Source organism: Rhinolophus hipposideros (assembly GCF_964194185.1).
Source record: "Rhinolophus hipposideros genome assembly, chromosome: 19".
In the NCBI taxonomy this organism is placed as follows: domain Eukaryota; kingdom Metazoa; phylum Chordata; class Mammalia; order Chiroptera; family Rhinolophidae; genus Rhinolophus; species Rhinolophus hipposideros.
In genome coordinates this window covers 22399339-22426905 of record NC_138065.1, presented here as the reverse complement: position 1 = coordinate 22426905, position 27567 = coordinate 22399339, and the positions used below count along the sequence as shown (strand labels likewise).

Genomic DNA, 27567 nt, shown 5'->3' with positions numbered 1-27567 from the left:
TCTTTTTTGTTGTTGCTGTTCTAATTGTGTGTGTTCTGATCATGGGCATTTTCTGCTACCTTATCTTATGGGTATTTTTACTTATGGGTATTTTCTGCTACCTTATCTTCCAAATTGCTGATTTGATCTTCTGTTTCATCTATTCTACTATTGATTCCCTCTACTCTATTCTTCATTTTACTTATTGTAGTCTTCATTTCTGACTGGTTCTTTTTTATGCTTTTTATCTCCATTTTATGTTTTCTAGCTCTTTTTTGAAGTTCTCCCTGAGACCACTGAGCACCCTTATTACCAGTATATTGAACTCTGTGTGTGGTAGATTGTCTCCATTTTGTTTAGTTGTTTTTTTATTTTTTTCCTGGAGTTTTATTCTCTTCTTTCATGTGGGACATGTTTCTTTGTCTCCTTATTTGGCTGCCTCCCAGTGCTTGTTTCTACATATTAGGTAGGGCTGCTATGTCTCCTGGTCTTAGTAGAGTGTTCTTATGTAGTAGAGGTTCTATGTGGTACAGTGCCACAGTCTCCCTGGTCACCTGAGTCAGGTATTCCATGTATGTCCCTTGTGTGTGCCCTCCTGTTGTAGCTGAGCCTTGTTTGCTGTTTGCACATCTTGGGAAGGATTCACTCTCAGGCTGATTGGTGTGAGGACTGATTGCAACTGCAGTGGAGGAGATGTTGGTCAGGGGTTGACCCTACTGAGCAGGATTCACTTTAGTGGGACTGGTGCCTGTCAAGTCTGCCTGCTGGGTGTGTTCTTTGTGGAAGTCATTGGGTGGTGCTCTAGTTTGGTCTGCAACTGGCCGCCAGATGTGTTGGTTCTGGGGCCTCTTGGAAAGTGCTCAGATGCAGGCCAAGGCCAGCTGCTGCCTGTGCCCTACCCAGAGCCACTTACTTAGTATGAGCTACAAAGTAATCTGCAGTTGGTTGTCAGTTGTGCGGGGCTTGAAGATGCCCGGAAAACACTAAGCTGTGAACGGAGGTGGGCTGCCATTGGTACTGCTCTTGGGGCTGCTTAGCAAGAGGTATAGGCCACACTGAGGCCAGTTGAAGCTTGTTTGGGTTTTGTGAACTTTTGAGAGATTTTAGTTAAGTATGCAGCATGAGCCAAGACAGGCTGTTTGTATGGAAATGCTACTGGAAGGAGCTTAGGTGTGCCTGTGAATTGGGTGGGGTGAAGATTCAGGGAATCACCAGGGTATGAAAGGTATTAGTTTGATGGAGACTCAAATATGGTGACCACCTGTGTCTACATGCTGGGTGGCAGGAGGGCTGAACAAAGAAATGATGGCTTTTGGCAACACTTCTTTCTGGGAGAAAACTGCCCCTCCATTCCTTACCCTTTAGCCAGACCATTTGGTTCCTCCCCATGTGTCCCTGGCAGCTTTCTAGTGCTGCTGTCCCAGCACTAGAGCTCAGAGCAAGCGAGTCAATGAGTAAGTACATGCACAGGCCCTTTAAGAGGAACGCCTGGGAGTCCAGACGTCTGTCTCACTCAGCTACAATCTCCACTTGTTTTCACAGCCTGAAATTATGGGGACTTCTCTCTTTATCCCTGGAACCCCGAGCTGGAGAGCCTAGTGTGGAGCTGGGACTCCTTGCTCTTCAGATCAAGATATCCCTCCTGATTCTCAACTGACACATGTGGGTGTGGGAACAGACTTTCTGCATCTCTTCCCTTCCTACCAATTTCAACATGGCTTTTTCTGTATATCCTTAGTTATAGGACTTCTGGTCAGCTGGACTTCAGGTGGTTCTTAATGATGGTTATTCTATAATTTAAATGTAATTCTGATGTGGTCTTGGGAGGATGCGAGCAAAGCATTTACCTATTCCACCATCTTGACTAGAAACCTCCCAAATTTAATATTAAATGGAGTGACATATTCTTTACTTTCTGAGACCTCAAATATTGTATTTTACTACTTTTCCTAAGAAGGAATTCCTAGGACCCTATTCACTACAGTTTATGTCAGATAGTTAGCTGCGGGCAGAGATTCAGCATTTATTTATGGAATATAATGATTCTCTAACTTTATGGTTGATTAAAGCCTTTGATGTTATTTTGGAAGTAAGATACTTAAAGCACAAAGCTCAGTGACACTAACCTTTCCTCATCTACTGTTCAATGCAGATTCTCAGGGCCTCACAGACTTTTGTGTCAGGCACTCTGGGGGAGGCATCCAGCAATCTGTATTCTAACAAGTTCTTCAGGTTCTGGTGCACACAAATTTTGAGAACCACTGAGCTATCAATCTCACCTTACCAATATGACTTCCATAATAAAACTTAGCTACAGTTGAGAAGTTAAATAAGATTATTTCCCTTACCAACACACATGAATCCTTATAAATAAAAGTATCATATACATGTATATCTGAAACTAATAAAAAAAGTATTATATACATAAATCTTAAATCCAAAAATTAAGGGTTAATCTAATTTTATTATGCAATCGGGCATTTGCTTCTAGTGAGTTTCAACTCCTGAGAGCCAATGACATTCTGCTAGTTCTCTAGATGTTAGGAATAAATGTGTTGGCTTTATAGTCAAAGTAATGCTGGAAAGTTTGGTTGATGCTTTAGGGATTTAAGTGACGAATGGATAAGGATGGTGAGGAATCTCATTCTAGTCATGCCCTCCTTTCCTAATTTCCCTTTTCACTGTTGGGTCTTCTTCCTTTTTCCTTAGGGAGTCGAGTGATTGATAGCCTAATCCAATGACTGTATTACAGCTGCCTCAACTAGGACTCTTTTCCTTATCATTAGCAGTTAGCCTATGGTTAAATTCACAGCTCACTGCTTGGTACAGCCCCTGAGATTTAAGGGTCTGGCCTTTAGAAAATATTTAACATAAAACTGAAATCTTGACATACTGAGAACTCAGTTCTCTGCAAGTCTTCTTTAATTAATTGAATGTACTCTACCATTGTTCTGTATGAGACTGTGACATGGTGAACTGTTTCTGAAGCTTACAGAGATGTGTAGTTCCAAATTAAACAGTCACTGACGTGTACCTACACTGATTTTTCAGTACAGTAGATACGCATGAATCTGTGAATATTTAAATTCAAGCTCAAACAGTGACACAATACTCTCTAGCTTTATTTTCATAATAGAACATTTTTTGACTAATTTCAAGCTTGAAATCATTCTTTATGAAAACACATACACGCACACACACACACACATACACGGAGAAAGAAATTTAATAATTCATTACCACTGCTGCAAAGGTAAGTTTTCTTAATACGCTTGTCAGAGTCCTTTTGTTTACAAAGTCTATTGAGTATTTTTTTAAGGAGCAGGTACAGACACCGCGTTTCCCCGAAAATAAGACCTTGCCAGAGAATGAGCTCTAAAACGTCTTTTGAAGCAAAAATTAATATAAGACCTGGTCTTATTTTACTATATTATTAGACTAGGTTTTTAATACAATACAATACAATACAATACAATACAATACAATACAATACAATACAATACCCGGTCTTATTTTACTATAAGACCAGGTCTTATATAAGACTTGTCTTATATTAATTTTTGCTCCAAAAGACGCATCAGAACTGATTGTCTGGCTAGGTCTTATTTTCGGGGAAACATGGCATTAATTCATTTTCATAATTTTGAACAAAAGAAAAAATACATAATATCCACATCCCTATGAATTTGCTGGCTCTTAAATACTATTTGATTTTATCATTAATCTGTAGGATCACAGTTATTTTAAAATACCTAAGGAAAGGATGTAGAACTTGATCTATGCTTTAAACCTTTGCCCTTACTCCAGTCCTTCGATGAGCTGTAAGAATCTATGAATATGGCAGCTGAGTCCCAGATGAAAAATTATGCATCTCATAAGCTGCTATTCTGCTGAAATGTCAAGCGAAGGCAAGGCTGTACCTCAAACTCAGTACTTGGCATTTTCCTTCTGTCTGCTTTGTTGCCATGAAGCAAACACGAACACTAAGGATTTGTGTAGGGCAGGTAGCAGGTGAGCTCATTGTCAAAAAATCTATTATTAGGGCTCTGATCTCCTGCACAGACCAACGGCGGCCAAACAGTGAGAAACTCAGCTTCAGGAAAGGCAATATAATGTGAAAGGGAATTCTTTGTCAATCTGTACAGGGATATATTCAAATGAGCATGATTTAAATGAGAATAGTTCTAATGGTGGGCTTCTCTCAAACTGATGATTTATAATGAAAATTGTAATTCAGCATTTTTATTTGATATACCTACTTTTGACTATTCTGCAAATATAGTACATGTATTTATATAACAAGGTCTTTAATTATTTGATCAGTTAAACTTGTGATAGTCTAAGAATGTTTTTACATATGTGATAGTAGGCTCCTTTTTTGCATTATTTTGGTACACACAAAAAAGAAAAGAGATGAGTGCGTATAAAGTAGAAAGTTCTTTTAATTATTCTTTTTGCATGATTTATCACTTTTTTAATTCATTAAATACTATCTTTATCAGAATATTTTAGACATTTCAATATTAAAATCTAAGCTTTTATTGATAAAGATGGTTACAATAGATAGCTGAAATTATATGACAGTAGGAGTGTTTTTCTAAAACAATTTTATGCACCAATAATCATATAATTGACACATAAAAATATCCAGCCCATTTAGAACTACTTTTTATAAAACAAATACGAACACTGCATTTTATGGTATAATTGTAATGTAAAATGTAAGAACTTAAAGCAATCCTGCCAAAACCTTCAGTTGTTTGCATGTGTGAAAATAGTTATTCAAAGCAAAATTCAACTAAAACTTCTGGTTTCCCAATGTTATATGTTTTGTCATCCTCCCCATTTTAAACAAATAGTCACTAAGCAATACATTAAAAAGGTAAGTTTAATTTTCTGATTGGAGTGGGTTACATTGGATTTGTATTTACGTAATGCCTAGTAGCTGCATGCATGCTGCTAAGTTACTACGTGGTCTCCACAATTCATGCCTAAGTCATACGCTGTGGGGTCAGTGCTTAAGATTCTTTTCTAAACTACTACATTGATTCACCCAAGTTTTCTGAACTATAAACTTTGTACTTACTTCCAGCCATATGCTGGCACAGAGTTTAAAATTACTAGCAACACTTCTAACTTGTACCTTCATTTATTGGTATTTCCCATGTTGATTTTTCAGTGAAATCACCTTTAGGATGCTTGTAACTGTAAGAGCTCTGGTAGACTTCAGTGTCTAACAGCCCACGTAACTAGATATCAAATTATTCATTATTTATTTGTAGAATCTTAGAGCATTTCTGGAGTATCCTATTACCATTTGTTGAGAAATACACGATCATTTCTGAAACCTTCTGCAATATCTTATATGTGATTAGTAAATTTGGGTTCCTGAAATAGAGATCAAATCTTGATGGTCATCTCTGAGGAATTACTCAGACATCAGTAACAAGCTTACAAGCATTAATATTGAACAAAATGTGTCCGATTGTTTTAACTGAGTAAGTTGATACAGAATCAGTAATTTCAAATAAGCATCCAAAATTTGAAATTGAGAACAAGAATACCTCTTTTGGTAAATTAAAACAAATTTGGCAAATAAAATAATGTAAAACTGTTAATTTTTCATGCTTGAAGGAAATAAATTATATTGAGCCCAAAGTATCTATCATTGTTTCAAAGTTTCTTCTTCAGAGAAATTTAGAATTTTTCCTTATGTGTATTTGTGTGTGTTTATAACAACCAAAATATGTACAGGACAATGAAATAACATAAACCTAAGGAATGTGCCCCTCCCTCATTAATAAAGAGAACATTTAAAACACAAGGAACAACAAAAACTCCTTCAAATGAGTTTGAAAGATGCTTGATTACTGTTTTCTGATGTAGCTATAAATACATAAATGTTATCCTCATGAAGTCAGCTGCACAAAAGCCACAATTTTAGTTACACCATGCAGGCATAACCATTTCTAAAAGGATCTTACCCACAGAGAGAACTTCATGTGAAAATGTAATACCAAAACTGGGTAACACCTTTTATATAGTAGTAATCACTGAGTTAGGGACTATCTTAAGATGACATTATTTGGGGACAGGGAAAAGAAAAAAGTCAAAATTTGGAATTAAAACAAGAAAACAAATAACTAAACTAAAACTTGAAAAAAATAATAAGTAATCCACTTGAAGATGGAATTGTAAAGTTACTAATGAGTGTTTCTTTCAATCAAACAAATAAAGCCAAGGAAATTTTTCCCTTCCCCTCTCAAAAAACAAACATATAACAACAACAACACTCCCCAATAATCTACTCAACTGTGTGGTGTTACTTGAACAAACTGTTGTCTGATATTAACAGAAACTTTCTGCATGGATTCTAGAAAAAGAAAAATCAGGTGTAAAAACTTCCAGTGTACAAATCTCTAGTGTCCAAAGAAGGCTAGAGAATATTGTTTCTTGAGAGTTAATGATCTAGACGGAAATACTTGTGTGGCGGAGAGCTTAGTAACCCTCGTTTCATGGAAATATTCCTTATGAATCCTCAACAAGCTTTCTTTTGATACCGTTATGACTACGAAATCACCTTTACTTCCATAATTCAACTATTAATGGACTCACACTGTGAGCAAGAATTGCCAGGTATTTCTCCCACAGTTGAATTTCAAATTTATAAATCATTCTATTATGAATGTGGTTTATATGTTTTGCCCTCTCCCCAGCCACACACACAGGTGAGTTGGAAAAATAGTTTCTAAAATATTAATAACAAAGCTGAGGCTGAGATCTTGGAATGAGGTGCTAACTCTCCCTCTTGATATAAATTTTAAACTGTAACAAGCAGAAATTACTTCATTTAATGACTTTCATAGGCTTAGTGACTTTTTTATTTAACAAAGAGACCTCCCTCTAAAACAACAGCTTTCAGACATTTTGAAGTTAACCACAATAAAAAACACTTTTTATATCATGACCCAGTACAGAAATTATATACATGTGTGTATTACATGTATAACTGAAAAAGATTTGACCAAACGGTGTTTATCCTAACTGTGCAAAGCATTCTGACATGTTTTCTAGTCTATTTCATTTGTTTAAAAAAATGTTGATTACAGTTCATTAAACTTGACTCCAAAGTATATTCATAAATTGGGAACCAAAGTTGGAAAAAATGTTACTTTAGATTTCAGACTAATCATACTTGAAATAATTCCACTGACTTTCCTTACCTGAAGTTTTGTCTTCCCAATGCTATCACTAGTAAATGCATTTACTAGTTAATGCATTTTAAAAAGAAGGACATTACTGAAATGTGACCAATTTCCTGTAGCACATGCAATACCCCAAGTACCGCACTATCTTGCCATTTAAACAAATCAAAACTTTCCTTTCAAATAGCAGAAATTTTATTCTGAGAAAAAAATAACTAAGACTGAATGAAGAGCTAGAGAAAACTGAAAAGGAAAAATGTCCTTCTCTAGCAATGGAAGATATGTGTTGTATTTCAGGTGGCTATCCAAAATTTCTACTTAGTTTTCACTTAAAAAGAAAAATATGTGATTCAAGCAGTTCCTATAAAAGTAGACATTCTAGTACTCTGAGAGAACACTTGGGGAAAGTATTAGCACTGTGCTTTGGTATTTTTTTTAAATCTTATAAAAATATCTGGCATATTTTGTGTAATACACTATATTGAAGCTGCATTGGAGTCTTGAGAGCCATATTTGATAAAACTAGGAATGGTAGCCATTTTGATGTTTTCATCACTCCTAAAATTTGAAGCCATTATTATTTAACACAATTTTGCTAAGCAAGGTACTGAAGGTACTTTATTATACAACTTTCTTCTATTATCACTGTCATTTAAACCATTTTTTTTCAGATTCTATTACCTTCAAATTAAAGCAAACATTGCTTTAAAGGAGAAAAAACTATTAATTTTTTCATTATGAAGAAAGGCTATTTTCAAAACAGATTGTCTAATGTGTAGGGACTTGATATAGACCCTATTAGAAATGAGGTACAAGCCCTTAAAAATGTTAGGGACTTTTTGAAAGTTCCACCCAGGCTTAGCTAAGCTTATAGCCCAAGTGAATGTTTACATACAAATTCATAAATCTTAGAAATGGAGTTTTATGGAAACGTTAACAGGCCCTTAGGTATAGCTGAACTTGTGTTCAGGTACCGCTATAATTTCTAGTGTGTGTATGCTTAAAGACTGCAATACAAATGACTTTTTCTAATGTTGTAATTTTGTAGTTTTATTAGACTGAGTTATAGTATAGGAGAATATTCAGAAATTGCAGCTTAAATGAGAAAACGTGAATGGTGTTACTTATATAAAATACTACTGCAATAGTTCTTTTATTAATTTTTAATGTTCAGCACCCTCTGTGACCTCCTTTATTCTCTTGCTGTCAACATGGCAGGCTGGAAAAATTGAAATGAGCTGACAGAAAACATAGTGCACGTTACAGCCCTCCTCTGAAGTCTTCTGACTCTCTTCCTGTGGCACATACTGACACAGTCCACGTTATTCTGCATTACAATATATTTAAGGCTCTGTGTGTGATAGCTCCGGATAAAAAGGAGCTGCATCTGGACGCTGAGCAGGTGCTGCTCACCTGCCTTCCTCTTCCTGACACTGCAGGAATGGGAATGGCATTAAATTAAAAGCAGAATATAATCATGTTTTTTCTTTTTTTAAATCACAGCTCATAGGCACACTTCCTGCTCCGAAAACATAATGCCTCAGTATGGATAGAGCTTTATTTGTGTCCATCCAGCTAATTCCAAAAGCACGTTTTGGTCTGATTCAGCAATGCTTTCTCAAGCAGTGGAACACTGCTATGTTTTGTATATTCACCGCTGTCTCTATCACCAAGGAGATTAATCCCCATGCCCATACAGTCAAGAACCTCACAGCATTGTCTTTGCAAGACAAAGTTCATGTTGTCATGGCAACAGAGTACACAGGGCAAAGATGCTGAAAGGGATTTTGGGATGAAAACTTCGTTTTATGTTTTAAATGCAAGTGTTTGAGGATGAAAAAGAGTGTGCAAAGGTGTGAGGCCTGCAAATGTCTCATCAGCTGAAGCTACAAAAGCAACATTTTAACGATTCGTTTGGGACAGTTGGGAAAGCAAGATTTTTTGGAAAAGGTAGATTTCACAATTCTAGGAAAAGTGGAAACTAATCCAGACTATGAAAAAGATGTAATCAAGGTGCTTATGTTTTCCTCTTAGAAGGCCCTGATATTAGCCCTTTCTAATAAGTGAAAAGACACTTGTGACAATGAGAAATCCTGAGGAAACCACAGAGAGTGAGAGAATAGAATTCACATTAAAACCCTACCTCAGTATTCTCTCATCTTGTGCTAGCAGTTACTTGAGCCTACACACTCAAACTCCCCCATCTGTCATAATTATTAGAAATTTTAGTCAGCAATGAGTTATAACAATTTGGGATCTTAGAAAACAAAATACCCTTGCCTATGACAAGACCTACTGATTTTTCAGCAACATCCAAGAAAGCAAAATGCAAAGAGAGGGCAACACCTACCAGACACTCCTCCATATGTAGTCCTCTTCCCAATGCCCACTGCTGGCCAGGGGGTGCCATCGGCTTTTAATCCCATCAGACCTGAGACAGTATTTGTGGCTGTAACACCGTCTGCACCACCTATGAAAAATCAAAATTTACCTGCAACTTTTAAAGGGACAATTGTTAAAACCCATTCAAACCCACACAACCCAGGAAAAGCACACTCTACTTCCTGTTGAGAACATTCCATCACATCAAATGTCTTTACTAATTTCACTCTTACAATTGTGCTTAAAATGCTAGACATAAAAATTTTAATTACCACCATTTCACTTTTCCAATTATTACACAGATTTAAGGATGGCAAATGTTTTGTGTTCAGTGCTATTTTATATGTAATTTACAATATTTTTACAAATCAGGATGCATTTTCCAGTGGATAGAACACAGCATATATGATTTGTAAAATCATGCATTGACTGTATGATTTATTATTCAATGGACTTTTACTAAACATATGTTTAAGGCAGTGTACTAGGCCTTATAAAATATAATGGGAACTCATAGAAATTCCACATTGTGGAAGCTGACATCGTTTTTGTTGTTGTTATTGTTGTTGTTTTTACTTCATTAAAGGTTCAAATGCTATTGCTGGATTGTTCCATAATGAGGTCATTTGTTTTGGAGTGGTTTGCTGTGACTGCGGTTTTGTTTCATAATTCTTTGTGCGAAAGATGTGTTTATTAGTAAAGATTATAAATGCTCTTGTTTTCCCTGGCCAAAGTTTGGAGTCCATTTATAAGCTTGTGCAGGTGGGAATCTACAGCATTTGTGAGATCAGCTGCTCAATTTAATACTTTTCTTAAAACTCTAAACAAAGATATACACATATATTTGCGGCTAGAGATATATTTCATATGGCTACATAATTGAGGCCCATACTTACATAAGTAGGCAATTGATGCAAGTCTGGAATTCTTACCTTCCTTTGCAGCTCTTGCAATGCTGACGATATCAGTGACATTTGGGGTCAACTTGGCAAAAAAAGGAACTTGAACAGCTTGTCTAACCCAGCGACAGATGTTCCGCACCAGCTCTGGATCCTGTTCAAATAGGTCAGTTAAATATAGAACATAATTAAAGAATTGTGATTAAAACGTGTCCTGGAACAACAGTAAAGTTGGAGATGTGCAAGACAAATGCAACTTGACATTGAGCTCCATGATCTATTTCTCAAATTCCTCCTCGTATTACACCTAGACTCATTAAGGAATTAAGGTTAACACACTTCAAGTGAACTGCAAATTCATCACATAAAGGTTACATGCCTCAAGGGAGCCTTTGGAAAATAAAATTACAAAGAAACAAACGGAAGAATGTGTTTCCCACTTCCAGTTAAATAATAGCAGCGATAAAACATAAACTTCTGGTGGTAAGTTTGGGTAACATTACAGAATGCCTACTGATCTCCTTCGTTTAAATCTAATAAAAAATATTTAAACTGCTGACTCCCAGGTGAATGCTATTAAATCTGAAGCTTGTTTTCATTATTAGAAAACTTAGTCTTGCTGAAGTGAATATATTCAGAAGAAATTCTGTGACTTCCTAATCAATCTAATAATAATATATACTATATGCTAATATGGAATACTTCAGCCTTGGATTATACATGAGCTGATCAGTACCTTTAGCTTACTTTTGTAAACGTTACCAAGATCTGTGCAGCACTTTTCAACATTTATCTACTTGAAAGAATTGATCAAAATGACAAAAATGAAATGAAATATCAAATGCTCATTTTTAAAAGCAAGGGATAGACATTTTCCTGTGCCTGTTTCCTGTGATTTTTCAGGCTTCTGTGTTCTCAGGGGACAAGTATAATTTAGAGGGCAATCACCTCTCCTTTCCATTGAAAATAACTGAGCGGTAGTAATGTTCTTTGATTTCAACAGATACAATAGTCCCTTTTTTCATTACTTTTAGTGCAAAATTTATTCTGACAGGTACTGATAAGGCACTTTGATAAATTACCTTAAAATATGCAATAGCAATTCATTATTGAACTTGTTAATATCTTAGCAAGTTAAAATGTTTTTTGAATAAAAGAAAAAAACAGAAAAATATAGACAGATATTTAAACTATGAAACAGTAGGCAAGTATATCATTTGTAATTAATATTTTTATATGTAGGAAAGTTACTCTTTGCATTTTAACCTTTTGAATTATTTTAAGATGAGATTTCTAATGTTATAACCTTTAGAAAGAACCTTTTCTCTTAGGTTTAATGTCTTGATCCGTCATCTTGTATTCCTCTAAAACTTATGTGTTTATGTGCTAAGATACTGCCATGAGGTAATTTCTGTTGATTGTTTTTGTCTCTATTCAATAGTTTGTCTCTATTTAAAACAATTTTAACAAAAAATTCTTTGGCTTGCCTCATTCTTTTTTCAGAACAGTAATTTCTTCATTAAACATAAATATTAAAAAAAACACTATATGGAATGCTCTACAGGGCATACTGTGCATTATGAATAGTAAAATCTGGAGACTTAGCTGTACAAATTCTAACTCATGAAAATGGAGATCTGCCCCTGCCCATGCAATGCTCATGAAATATTTATAACCGCTACATTGGCATTATGAAGGCAGTTGCATCTTTGTGACTTTCATTTTTAAGTTATGAATTTCCATGGGACTTAGCCTAGAAATGACAGTAACTCTAGATGATATGAATTGCATGTCCTTTGTGAAAGCTCTCTTTAAGGTAGAATTTGACAATAATTTAAAGATCATTTGAACTGAATAATACATGGAAGGTAGCCTAATAAGAATTACTGAAACAAATTTAAAATATTATTTGGTTCCAATTGAGTAAACACTAATAATCTGACATAGGCTTCTAAGTGGCTATCAATACTATTGACCACCATGTCTCTATAATTTACTTTGAACATTTATCACACATTTTTCTGTTGATTCTGAATGAATGCCTTTTACCCATTATTTAACAATTTGGAATTTATTCAAAGTTATTTATTTATTTTTTAAACATGGTCCTTTGTTAATGATATTTACTTGAATCATCCATCTCTATTTTGAGATACCATAATTTGACTCTATGAGTAAGGTTCATAGTGTTCAGATATATTTTCCTCATCTTCCTACTTAGCCAACCAGCTGCTGACTAATCCTCATACCCAGATGAAACATAATTTGATTACCTGGGAATTTTAAAAACAACTTCTGACCAACATTATTGTGAAAATTAATGACTGTTCTGTAAACTGCAAAGTTTTGTTTGATAGGCATATTAGAGAATATTCTAATATACCACGAAATGTAGTAAGGTTAATAAGAAGATAACACGAATCAGTATACTTTGGAGAATTAAAGGATAGACTATAACATTCACACTTTCCTGGTTTCCTCACACTTTTGATATTAATGTCCAAGATCTAAAAGCAATTAATAGTGTTTCTGTATCTTGACCTTCTCATTTTCTAGTGCCAGCATCAGATGGTGCTGCCTTTCCTAATAAGCCAGTTTTTAGAATATTATTGAAATGAATAAATTTGAGACAATTTCTAATCCCCCCCAAAAATCTTCAGGATATGACATATACAAAAGTACTACTAGTCTCAGACAAATTGAGACTTTAACATTATCAACACCAACAGAAATATAATAAAACAAAAATAATTCTGCACTTCTTTTCTATTTCTGAGCACAAAAATATTGTGGGCACTCAAAAAAATAGCTATTGTGACAAATGAAAACTCAGCATATTTTCAATTGATTTCTTTATATAGTCATCAAAATATAGACATACTTTAAGAAATACCCAGATATATTTTATGATAGATAATGTCTAAAAGTATGAAATCCAAGATTTGTTTACAAATTTCGGTTACATTTCAAGAAAAATGGTGAATAATCATGCAAAAAAAACAGCTTAACAAGTCTTTTAGTGTCTCATTCACAAAAAGTCTACTTGGATCACTAAGCTTTTATCATCTCTTCCTACACATATCAATAATGCCCATCTTGACCAGGATTTATAATCTCTCCCACAGCAAGAGCTCGTGTGTGTGTGTGTGTGTGTGTGTGTGTGTGTTCTTCTTTAATGCCTGTTCACCCTTTAATGTTATTCATGTAATCACCAAAGAAAGCGCGGAGGCAATAGAATGGGCTTTTCTGTGATGGAGGTGTGCAATAGGACATGCAGGAAAGCACTGAAGATCTTAAAGGGCTGGCTGATGCACCTGAGAGCACATGGAGGTCTTCAGGGTACTACATGAGGCAAAGAGACCAGACCAGACTTGTGAAGTGCTGACAATAGGATGAAAGCAAGCTACAGACAAATTTGGCTTCTTTGACAATCTCAACGAGGAACAGCCCTGTGTCTGCCTGCAAAGAAGACACTCTGGAATAGATTCCTATGAACAATTACAACACCAAAAGATAGGAAATGTAGTGCTGAGTAGACTTTGCTTTAGTAGTTTCCATTGTCCCAAACTGGTTGTTTTTAAAGCTTAATTTTCTATCTGGGCCATAAGATAATTTTTAATTCTAGTAACAAGTATGTCTCTAGTTAAACATTATGAGGGTTCTGTTAATGATACACCCTGCTGCTTTTGAGGCCTCTACACTGACCTCTCCATTGTAGGACAGGCATTTCCACCTATTCCCTAGGACATCAAATCTCACTGGTTTCATGTCCTGTACAAGGACAAAGCACTAGAGAATGAGATTGTGAGAATTTCTTGATAAGCAAAATTACAAGTGAAATTTTTGACTGTAAGAAACATTTCTCTCCAATTTACCTGGTAATTTTCACTCTGTACAATTCTTTTCAAAATGGCTTTCTTAGAAGGTGACATTTCAATGAATCCACTGAAAAATTTTACCAGTTATAAAATGTTTTCCACTAAGGAACTCCTAAGTCTTAATTCACATGACATGTCAGGAAGTAGCTAGCATTTTATTATGTCCACTTTTCTGATAGAGAGAACTGGGGCCCAGAAGATCAATTTCAGTACCTATTTCAACTTCTTAATTTTCTTTTCCATTATCATGTCCTAAACCATCATCTTCTTTAGCAAAATTGCTCCCTAAAGTGAAATTCAGCCATCAGTTGTAAACTAGAAGGGTAAAATGCTTCCACTTCATTTATACCTGTAAGACTAGATGTAGCTTCAGAGTAGTAGGCAAAAGTGATGCATTTATCCTTCTGTGACAATAAAATAGGACAGAAAGAGTTCACTACTCCAGATAGTTAAGTACTCCAGGTAGAATTATTAGTAAATACAAAGATTGTGGGTTGGAGTGGGGCTGTTTTCAATTAATTTATGTTGTAGCATGTGTCTTCCTGCAACGGTTTATCAGACTTAAGAATTCTAACAATGGTACAATTGCCTTGGAAAACCTTTTTGCAGTTTCTTATAAAGGTAAACATGCACTTACCAACCAAACCAGAAATTCCACTCTTAGTTATATATCAAAAAAGATACAAACATGTATCCACACAAAAACTTGCACATGAATTTTCATAGCAACTTTTTGAAAATAGCCACTAATTGTAAACAACCCAAATATTCATTAGTATGTGAAAGAAAAAACAAACTGTAGCATGTCCACACAATGGAATATTATTCAGCAATAAAAACAAAATACCAAATCTTGGAATATCAAAACTTGGAATTAGTCAAGAAAACATTAGCATTAAAAAAGTACACAAAGGAATAAATGCTATATGTTCACATTTATATGAAATCCCACAAAGGAAAAACTATGCTGATAGCAGAGCAATGGCTGCTGGGATTGGAGCTGGGGATGGGAAGGGATTAAGTGAGAAGAGACACAAGAAAAATTTTGAGAGTACTGGAAATGTTCTATATCTTGATTGTGGTTGTGTTTATATGATTGTAGACATTTGCTGAAATACATCAAACTCTACATTTTAATGTGTTGTTTTCTATTATAGGTAAAGTATACCACCACAGATTTCATTTAAATTTTGAAAATAATTCTAAGGATATTCAAATATAAACAGAAACAAATGAAAGGAGGTGGCATTCTAGGTAATGTTGGTTCTATCCTTTCAACAAATATTTGTTGACCATAAGGCATTATAATTGGTCTGTACTAGAGACTAAGATGAATGGAACAAGGAAGGCAGAGTCTACTAGGAAATACAGCCTAGATAAACTGCATATTGACTGTAGTATAAAAAAGATCCTGATTAATCTTTCTTGTTTCAGATTATTTCAGAGCATGTAGCACAGGGTTTGGTACATAGTAGGCACTCAACAAATAGCATTGAATTGGTAGAGTTCACATTGCATCAAGTAACACCAACTTTCTTATTTCTATTTACTTAGAATAAAATTGGGAGTACAAAATTATGGGGTGAAGGATAATCTAATAAACAACTGTTTTAGGCAGTATGCATTATGTTAGGCAATGGGGATTTAAAGATGTATAATATGCTATTCCCTATTCTTAAAAACAAAACAAAAAAATATTTCATAATCTGGTGGGCGGAATGTATATAAGAAACAAATAATGTGAATATACAATATTATAAGTGTATAATCATGCAGTGTACGTATATGTGTGTATAAAATATTTCACACACACACGTGCACACACACACACACACACATATTTTTAAACTCTCCTTTCCTTATGCCTTAAGTTACAGAGGACACAGAACTGCTTGTGTGTTCTCTCCTCCCCAGACATACCCCCTTCTCCATTTTGTTTCTCACTTCAGTCCTTTCTTTTCCTCTGCCCAGAATATCCTTCACTTCTTGTTCCTTTAATAACACCCCTCAGAGAAGCCCTCCACAACCAATCCTACCATCCTACCTCAGCACAGGATGGATTAGTAAATTACTCCCTTTTGAATATTTCTATAATGTTTCTTTATTACTTCATTTGTTGCAGTGTTTTATAATTACTCATTTATGTTTTTTTTCTCTCTTTCTACTAGACTATTAGTCTTTTAAGAGATATACTCTATTTTTTCATCTTGATCACCTAACATATAGTCCGAAACATAGTGTTGAATAAAAGAATAAAGAATTCCTAAATGTGCAAAAACCATTTGCTTTTTCCCTTCCATGGAGCCAAAATAAGCAGGAGTTATTAGTTGTTCTTGCCCCACACACAGCTAATGGAGTTTGGAATCAGTCTTTTTGATCTCCCTATCAGTGAGCTAAAGTACTTGGAGGGCAACTGTCCCCTCCTGTGGCCTGTCAACCCATGAAAACTTCCTGAGGTCCCAGGCTACCCATGGCCCTCTCTGTGTGAATCTTTAGGACATTGAGGGGTCTCTAGAGTTTGCTCACATAGCCGTTTTAACTCCCACTCCTTGGTTCCTGAGGTGTGGTGGGAAAACCTGCTTATAGTTTTACAGCTAAATGGAATTCGTATTCCTTTTTCATTCCTTAAATACCATTTCCTGTGACTACAGCTAAGGCTTAATGCTGTTTTTTCTTCCTTTCAGACAGCATTCCCCTCGTGTACCATTCCTCTGACATTTCTGCTGTCAGTGTTCCTCATTCCCAGTCTGAGAAGTTTAAATTTTTAACAAATGGACAAGAATTGCCCTGCACTGTTTAGGTAATTTCTGACAGCTAGGTATTCTTTTTTTTTTTAATTAAATTTATTGGGGTGACAATTGTTAGTAAATTTACATAGATTTTAGGTGTACAATTCTGTATTACATCGTCTATAAATCCCATTGTGTGTTCACCACCCAGAGTCAGTTCTCCTTCCATCACCATATATTTGATCCCCTTTACCCTCATCACCCACCCCCCACCCCCTTACCCTCTGGTAACCACTAAATTATTGTCTGTGTCTATGAGTTTTTGTTTCTCATTTGTTTGTCTTGTTCTTTTTGGTTTATATACCACATATCAGTGAAATCATAGGGTTCTCTGCTTTTTCTGTCTGACTTATTTCACTTAGCATTATACTCTCAAGATCCATCCGTGTTGTCACAAATGCTCCTATATCATCTTTCCTTAACGCCGAATAGTATTCCATTGTGTATATGTACCACAACTTCTTTATCCATTCATCTATCGAAGGACATTTTGGTTGTTTCCATGTCTTGGCCACCGTAAACAAAGCTGCAATGAACATTGGAGTACACGTGTCTCTATAGAGAAATGCTTTTATATTTTTGGGGTAGATACCCAGAAGAGCGATTGCTGGGTCATATGGTAATTCTATTCGTATTTCTTGAGGAACCTCCACACTGCCTTCCATAGCGGCTGCACCAGTCTGCATTCCCACCAACAGTGTATGAGAGTTCCTTTTTCTCCACAGCCTCTCCAACACTTGTTACTATTTGTTTTGTTGATGAAAGCCATTCTGACTGGGGTGAGGTGATATCTCATTGTGGTTTTCATTTGCATTTCTCTGATGATTAGCGATGTTGAGCATTTTTTCATATGTCTATTTGCCATTTGTATATCCTCTTTGGAGAAATGTCTCCTCAGGTCCTCTGTCCATTTTTCAATTGGGTTGTTTGTTTTTTTGTTGTTGAGTTTCATGAGTTCCTTGTATATTTTGGATATTAGCCCCTTATCAGAGGAACTGTTTGCGAAAATCTTCTCCCATTCAGTTGGTTGCCTCATTATTTTGTCAATAGTTTCTTTTGCTGTGCAGAAGCTTTTCAGTTTCATATAATCCCATTTGTTTATTTTAGTTTTTACTTCCATTGCCTTTGGAGTCAAATTCATAAAATGCTCTTTGAACCCAAGGTCCATAAGTTTGGTACCTATGTTTTCTTCAATGAAGTTTATTGTGTCAGGTCTTATGACAGCTAGGTATTCTTTGAGTCACTATTTTTATCCCTTCTGATGACCCTCTGGTTCTCTAGCTATTTCTCTACCAGCTCACTTTGTTACTCCCAAATGGTGGTTCTAATGATGAAAGCCAGCTCTGAAAACTGTTCGAATTTCAAATCTTCCTCTCCATAATGTCCTTATGGAATTAGATTCAGATTTCCTCGGATTATCTTGAACCTAATGGCTAATCCCAACTAGAAACCCACTGCTTCATCTGGCCATGGTAATGAAGTTGGAGAGGATGTACCTGCTTAATAAACAGGGCAGTGAACATCTCCTACCCACAGTTCCATGTGTTACTCTCGTCAATGGGAGATTATTTTTCACATCACTACTGCTGTCTTATTGAGTAAATGCCTTCAGTCTCTATTCTAGGAACCCCACATAAATGCCTCCCAAAATAGAAGCTGAGCTCAGATTCTGTAAACTAAGGGGTTAACTTTTCAAATTGTTGAAGAATCATATAACCTTTCATCAGAACTGCAGATATGCCGATTTGCAGATATGCTAAGGTGACATAACTAGGATCTAAAATGTTCTTATGGAATATATGTAGGAGCAGGCAATTGTGGAAGACGCAGATCCTCCTTGAGGAAAAGCCACATGCCCAGCTACAACACCGTGGTGAGCTGACAGCCTCTATGCTCACCCTTTAAGGTCAGCCTCATCTTTTAAGATGAGGTCAGGCTTCCCATGGGTAGGCTCCAGCCAATGACAGCAAAACTGTGCTACCAGGGCCCAAGCATTTCTGTCCAACTCAGGACCCCTCTAATAGGCAATCCTAGAGTGCTCCTGTTGGGCTGGTGAAGATTTTTCTCATATCTGTCTCAGGGATGAGTGCTCCACTGGCCCAATCTGGCTTCATCCCTTTTCCTTTCATAAGTATTACTCCCCAATAAGCTAACTCTCCTACAAGGTGTGCTCAAAAAATACAGTGAAAGCTTAAATAAAAAAATAAAACATATATTACTGTAAAAGACACATTGCCATTAATCCTTCTCAAAATAACCCCCCTCACTTCAAACACACTTATCCCATTGTTCTTGTCACTTTCTGAAGCAGTTCTGGAAGTCCTCTTTTGTGAGTGTCTTAACTTCATTCTACATCATGACAATGCTCCGTGTCACACATCACTTCTGGTATGGCAATTTCTGTCAAATAAAAACATTACGGTGTGTCCTCAGCCACTTCATTCCCGAATCTGGGACCTGGCACCACGTGACTTCTGGGTCTTCCCCAAAGTCAAAATGAGCATGAAAGGTAAATGTTCTGAATTGATTCAGGACATTGAGGCAGCCACGACAGTGCAACTAAAGATACTGAGGAAAGAGGACTTCCAGAACTGCTTCAGAAAGTAGCAAGAATGATGGGATAAATGTGTTTGAAGAGAGGGGACGTATTTTGAGGGGGATTAATGGCGATATGTCTTTTATTGTAATATATTTTTAAAAAATTAAACACTCACTGTATTATTTTTATCATACCTCATATGTGTCTGATTCATGAAGACTTCACCTGATACTGCAATTCCCTACTTAGACTTGGAATTCTGTGATAGGATTAGGCGACATTCTAAGAAAGCCAAAGAAGAAAAAGAAATTTACCTAATCTGAGTCCAAACAAGTCTCTCAATTCCAACTTTCCTGGAAGTTCCTGGAAACAATCAAATCTAGTTTACCCAACAATGGCCAATCTGTGCTTCTGGGTAAGAAAGGGCCAATATGAAGAAGGAGGGGTAATTTTTTTCCCTAGAAAAAGACTGCAGTATGAGACATGGTATGGGGAAATTATTTGGTGTCCTCCATTTAGAGACAGTTCAGAGATATCTTTGGAAAGTTTAGACACCTATTTGATTGTCTGATTCAGTACCTTCTGAAAGAATCACTACTGTGATGTGAGACGTCGGAAATGATTGTGAATTAAGGAGATGATACTTTTGCATCTGAAAGCCAGGTCCACCCATCAAGGGAGTATAGCCAGGAGAATCTGTGTATATGCTAATTCCTACCCCTGGCCCATGTTACTTGTTGATGAAACCAATTAATAGTAACCCTGTTAATAATATCACAAGCAAGTCATCTGGAAACTTCTTCCAGATATTGGGGCTCTGTTCTAAAGTCTGCTTTTGCTGTCATAATCAATTCTGTTTCCTGAATTCTTGCATTTTTGGACTCATCCCTTGCTCATTTCTGTCTGGATTGGATCCCTCTAGTCTTGACACCTGCCCAAGGTGACCTGCAGTTACCCTCCTTGTATCCATACTTGATTCATAACTTGTTGGTCATTTACAGGCAATCGTTCTGTTCTGATTCACAATGATTTTCCTTTGCCTCTGCAAGACATTTCCATTTGTATTTCTCTTGTCTTAACTTTTATCATCCTTTTTCCCCTCCACAATCAAGATTGACACAGGCTCCATATGTCTATCTTCGCAGAAAAACAAATGCCCTTTGAGAACCATACATTGACCACAGTTCACAGAAATTAAGATACTTCAGGATCTTAAAACATTTTTGAAAATGGCTTATTCTTTATAGCATTCTTTATACTGAGCTCCCCAAAAGACCTTAATCTTGCCTTATACATATGAGATGTGAATTCAAAGGCTAGTATTATCTATCATGCAAAAAGAGCGTTGGCCATGGTGGTGGTGGTTGTTGTTGTTGTTGTTGTTTAAATGAGGGTATGCAGTGCAACCTGGAAAATATTAACATATGAAGAAAGAGGTTATGTAGATGCTTTGTTGATACACCAGTAGGGGTTCAAAATTGTGAACCAGCTGAGCCAAACTGAAACTCAGCAGGCTTCCCAATCACTGCTCAGAACACACCAAAAAGACTTTAGTGGGTAATGAAGTGCAGGGAGTCACTTGTACTACTATGTATGGATTCATTTTAGATAAGGGCAAGTGAGTATTTCAGTGTATAATAGGGTTTTTTTTTATTCTTTACAGACTTCAGACAGCTTGGCATTTGTCTACTTAATGCAAAGCATTAGTGTAAACAGTATTAACAATTGGTATTTTATACATCTATTGGTCTATTCACTTAGCCTCTGATTTCAAGGGCCAGCGTTAGAAAACAACCACAAGCACAAAGCTCAGTATCTCTATAATCCCATGTTGGTGTGAATGACTAACAGACCCAGGAAGGAGGCTCATGTAAAGTAGCCTTCTGCCCTGGAGTGCTCACAGTGATGACACAGTTAGGATGAAGAGAGCCTGGGGAAGTCATGCTTCTTTCCTGGGAACGTTATGAAATCCAAGCAGAAAGAATTACTGCTCAGGCAATTTTAAATAACATAGTGGGGAAAACGTCAATCCTTGGCAATGAACGGTTTCAGCTACGGGGAACTCATCCATAACAAGTTGGTAGAGTTCCTTAAGGGATTTCTTCCTACTGCTGCTATAAGAGCGACAAAGAAATATCTAGGCCTTTGTTTGTTTTGCCAGCTCTGTAGACTGATTTCCCTCTTTGAGCTGAAAAGGATTTGGTGATACAAAAAGTGAGGAGACTATGAAAAGTCTTTGTGTGAAAGCGTGGGATGCAGAAGACATGAAACATGACCTTCTGCAAGTATGATATTCACAGACTCTTGATAGATTTTACCCCCAATTTTGAGCAATCCTCATTATTTAATCCTTACCAATTAATTTTTTTATACTTGTGTGGTTGATAAGCGTATATATCATAAAATTTGTGTGTGTGTGTGTGCGTGCATTAGTGTGTAGTGTTGAGAAAAGGATCCATGGTTTAATCACACAATCAGAATGGTGGTTAAATATTATTTGTGGTGGGGTGTGGTGCAGTGTCTCCTTACTGTATCCAACAATGCAGTAGTGGCAGACATCAGCACTGGTAGAGGAGACATGTTAGCTGAGGTTATCCCCCCTTCTTGGGGGTTATTACAAGCATATGCATACATGGAGAAGAAAGTAAGTGAAATGTTTTTGGTAAGGGAAGAGCCAGCCCTCTGGGGTTTCAGATGCGTCTCATTCATCTTGTAGGACACACAACAACTTTGGTGACTCACCAGTGAAGCCAGTGATAAAGACAGCTCTTACTTTCTTGTTGTTCCTCTCAGAGTTGGTATTTATCTTTTTGGGTCCTCGCTTCCAAGATGACCAAGAAAAGAAGGAACAATGGTCGCGCCAAAAAGGGACACAGCCACGCATGTGCAACCTATTCGTTGCACCAACTGTGCCCGATGTGTGCCCAAGGACACGGCCATTAAGAAATTCATATTTCGAAACATAGTAGAGGCCACAGCCATTGGGCACATTTCTAAAGCGAGTGTAATTGATGCCTGTGTGCTTCCCAAGCTGTATGTGAAACTACATTACTGTGTGAGTTGTGCCATTCACAGCAAGGTAGTCAGGAATCTTTCCCATGAAGCCCGGAAGGATCGAACACCCTACCCCGATTTAGAACTGCGGGCACTGCCCACAACCTCCACCAAAGCCCATGTAAGTAGCCAAGTCTTTAAGGATCAAAGAAATATTCTATGGGCGGAAAATAAAATAGAAATTATACTTAAAAAAGAAAAGAGTTGGTGTTTATTATTTTAAGAGTTAGGAACTCTGTGACACTAATGAATGTGCTGTGACTTCTCAGCACCTGTTTTTCCATTTCTACTTCTACTCACTTTTCGTTCTTTCAATATTGCCTTCCTTGTTGGTTCTCTAATTCTATTTTCTACTGTCTACTATAGAATCTATATATTTCATAATCAAAACCACAGAGGAGAAGGTGCAATACAAACAGAATAACTTTATTTTTTTGGCTGTCCTTTCTATCTCCTGCCCTGCCTGTTTATATTCTGGGAAATTACCACTATAAGAAGTATTGATGAAACACAGAAACTATTGTCACTGTGTAATCCATTGAAGGGCAAGGTTTTCTCTCGACTCTCTGATGACCAAGAAACAAGCACATAAACTAGGCATGGCCAACTGAAGCTCCAACCAAAAATTTTAGTCTCACAATCAGAATGGTGGCTAAACTTTATTTGTGGTGGGGTATGGTGCAGTGTCTCCTTGTAGTATCCAACAATGGCAGTAGTGGCAGACATCAGCACTGGTAGAGGCGACATGTTAGCTGGACAATTTTTCTGCCCATTCTTTGAACCCCTTTTGTTTATGCCCCTCTCCTAAGCCTACTTTTCTTACCTTTCCTGATTCTCTAACACATCTTGTATCTTGCCAATAAATCTATTTTTCGCTCCTGACAGCCAGAGTCAGTTTCTGTTGCTTGCATTTAAGAGTGCTAAATGAGACAGTCAGGTAGCCACTATCCAGTACAGAGTGACCTTATTGCCCAAATTATGGCACCCCACTGCCTGACAAGCTGCTGACAGCTATTATTTAGACTATAGGTAGTCGCTTTTTGCTCTGGATACAACATTGGGTACAATGAACTGTGCTCAAGGTAGCCAGGACATCTGATTTTGTGGCAGCTTATATACAAATACCACCTCTGGCTATTTTCCTTTAGAAAGGAGCTGTGGGTGTGTCCATCTTTATGGACTATATTGTAAGAAAACGTCAATTGCTATTTAGCAGCTAATAATTAACATAAAACTTTCCATGAAATATAGGGATTACTAAAGTATCAACTTTGTCCTCAAAGAACTTACAATCAAATTATAAAGACTCAGGGCACTAAAGTTTATCAGAGTCAATAAAATATATAAGTGGCTTTGGGATTATAATAAGTCTCTATTCCTCTATAAATAATTTAGCATTTGAATATGTCATAATGGTCAAGCTCTCATATAATTCAAGAGACCATGGAAGAATATATATATATGTATGTATACATATATATATGTATGTGTATATATATGTATGTGTGTGTGTATATATATACACACACACATATATATGTATATATACATATATACATACATATATATGTATATATATACACACACACACACACATATATATATACACATATATGAAGAGAGAGGGAGAGAGAGAGATCTATATCTCTATATATCTCTATCTCTAGCTATATATCCAGGAAAGCTTCATTTGAAATGTATTAGAAGGAGCTTTGATTTCTTAAAAAATGAATATGTAAACACAGAATAATAATATAGCCCATAAAGAAAAATATTTTGAGGCACTGAAATTAAATTAAATTATGATCTCTCTTTCACTGAATACCTACATGATTGCCAATTCGACAAAGATCTTTCATTTATCCCAACTCAACTTTATGGAAGAGCCTGAAGTCTGCATTGTTGATAAAACAGTTGATGAAGCTTGCATTGGGGGAAAATCTTCAAACTGCTTGATACACAAAATCATATTAGTACTAAAAACAGATGGGTATTTACTTTTGCAATATTAGACAAATGTAAAGTACCCAGAAGACTGCTAAATTTAGATAGTTTAAAAATTTTGCATTTTTTTCACTTAAAAACAGCATATTGTGATGAACTTTAACTGTATGTAAATAACATCTAGATGCCACTAGCACCTAATTTGGTTTTTAGAGGACTGGGCCAAAGCAGCAGCCAGCATTACAAAGCAGATTTTATTCATATCTTTCCAATTGCTAATATTCCTAGATTTTAACATACAACAGTGAAAATCACAAATGTGACACACACACACTTTCCTTACTGCTTTCTCCTTTTTCTGATAAGAGGTTTGTGGAAATACTGAAAGCTATTGCATCTGGTCTGATGTCTTTAATTGGATATTTGCAATCATATGCAACAAATAATGAAGTCTTTATGAACAGTTTCGTTTTCGTATAAGAAACAGACATAAAGACAACCCCAATTTGCTCTACTTGAAGTGTGTACAAAGTGAGTGGGAACTTAGTGGTAGAGTGATTACTTTTATCCACTGTGTGAGTGTGTGAGTGTGTGTGTTTGTGTGTGTGTGTGTGTGTGTGTGTGTGTGTGTATTCGGGGGTTGAGGAGACAATAGTGAAGGTGACTGTAGTTTGGAATCTTGAAGGATTCACAAAATGGAACTGGCTGGAGAAGGGCCTGTGGAACAACACATGAATACATAGGAAAAGTGTGTAAGAATGCGAATGCATTTCATAAAGGGAAATAGAAAACTACTGCACATGAGGGAGCTGGGAGGATACATGGCTAAATGGTTCAGCTACAGTTTAGGGTCAGCTTCCTAAAGATTCTGTGCCTTATCCTTTAGGCAATAAGAAAACGTGGAAGGTCATATATTTAGATGCATGTTCTAGAAACGTGATTCCATATATATCTGTGGCTGAGTAGGATAAGATACAGTGCAAGCAGGGACACCAATGGGAAAGAGAAAGGTTTACAGTGAAGGAGTGCCAGTGAAAATCAAGAACTTCAAATGCAATGAAATATCATAAATTTTTTTCAAGATTAGGGCAAACTGGAGTTGCGGAATAAAAATTGAAAATAATTCTGTGCTTTGTCATTGCTGGGAGATAGCAATTTCATCAGTCAAGTTTGGAAATACAAGAGAAGTATGTTTTTGAAGAAAATGATGAATCGTTTTAGATACTTGAGTTTAAGGTTCCTTTAGGACACCTAACTGGCAGAAGTTAGTTGAGAGTTAATAGGAGTCTGGCTCTCAGGAGGAGTTAGGGAAGCATAGATTTAAGGGTCATTAGGATGTAAATGGTGATTGAAGTCTTGTGAATGCATGAGAAGATTGAAAGAAAAGGACTGAAACTTTGGGATCATTAATACTAAGGTGTAGAAATCCTTGCAATGGTCAGAGAAAGAGAACTACCAGAAAAATACAACAGAGAAGAGAAACTCCAATTAAGGTGTTGTAGATGTAGTTCTTGATATAAAATATTGCAGAGAAATCTAGACAACAGATATACCACCTAGAGTAAAAATGTAGACAACAGATATACCACCTAGAGTCATTGGCAATTTATAGGTGCATATGGATAGACATAACAGGGATAAAAACAGATTGCAATGGATTCAGAAATTAATATTTACAGACACATATGTTGCATAGCTCAGGAAAGACAACAATAAAATTAATCTGAACTATCAGAGCCTAGAACTGTGTGGGGCATAAAAGGTGTATGCAACAAATATATATTGATTAACTATCATTTTATAGTTATAACAATTACAACTAATGACATAGTGAAAAATTATTTGTTGTTAGGAGGCAATGCATATATGTAAAGGTGAAGAGACTGTAGAGCATTTTTAAAGGAATTGGATGTAATTTAAACAATATCTCTGAATTCTTACAATGTGGAGTCAATGACAATTTGAGACTTAAAGGATTAACTTTATTAATTACATGTATAATTGGAATCACAAACCTAGATGGGACCCAAAGAGGTTATGAAGATCATTCTCAGACAATATTAAAACTAATAAACATATACTTAATCATTTATGAAGTCCTCTCATACATATCGTGCTTAAATAATTCCAGCTTTTGGTTTTATACCAAATTATCCCTAGTGAGAGACAGAGTACATCCTGCTTCTCACAATATTTGAAAACAAATTCACATGAATCTCTTTCCCATCCTGTTACAGATTAAAATTATTTTTTTGCCTTACTTTGAAAGAGAAAAATAACCACTGTTTAATATATTTTGTACAATATCTTTTCATTAAATCTTTCTTCAAACATTACTTTTAAGATTTTTTTCCTGATTATAAAAGGATGATGACATAATTATTATGGGATATTTTTGAATAAATTGTTTTGAAAAATTATTCAATAAAGAATAAAAATTACTCCTAATAAAACAACCAAACAACAGAACTATTAAAAAGGTATATTTCCTTCGATTTTCTTTGTGTAAAAATACTTTCCTTGAAATTTAATTCTTACAATGTTTATAGCTTTATATCCTTCATTTCTACATTATGCATCACCTATGTCATTAAACTTATTGAAAAATGCCATTTTAATATTCATTAAATATTTCATTATAGATACACCCTGATTTACTTATTTCCCCTTTTTTGTTTCATTTTGAGATTATTTCCAGGATTTCTTATAGATAATATTGGGCTAAATCTCTTCTGGTGATTGGTGATCATAATTCCTTTGCTTTTGTTGGTAGGTGCTGTCTTTATTAGGTAAAAAACAGACAAACAAAAAGCAAACAAACAAAAATAGGCATTTAGGAGCTAGAACTCCCTTAGTAGTCAATAGCCCTGGGCCTAAAATTAGTGGAAGCTTATGTCA

The 27567-nt window shown here is 36.0% G+C and overlaps 1 protein-coding gene and 1 pseudogene across 3 annotated transcripts in view; one reads left to right on the top strand and one right to left on the bottom strand.

Annotated features, from left to right (window-relative positions):
* DPYD (dihydropyrimidine dehydrogenase) overlaps positions 1-27567 on the bottom strand; it is a 696413-nt gene that overhangs the window by 90883 nt on the left and 577963 nt on the right. For both annotated transcript variants that reach the window (XM_081024809.1, XM_081024810.1), the window contains 2 exons: positions 10499-10619; positions 9535-9654 (listed from right to left, as the gene is read on the bottom strand). In XM_081024809.1, the coding sequence (XP_080880935.1) occupies positions 9535-9654; positions 10499-10619 (241 nt within the window). The remainder of the gene's footprint in view (positions 1-9534; positions 9655-10498; positions 10620-27567) is intronic.
* LOC308487472 (small ribosomal subunit protein eS26-like) lies at positions 22501-22850 on the top strand (annotated as a pseudogene). The gene has a single exon. The product of its transcript is annotated as a small ribosomal subunit protein eS26-like (transcript).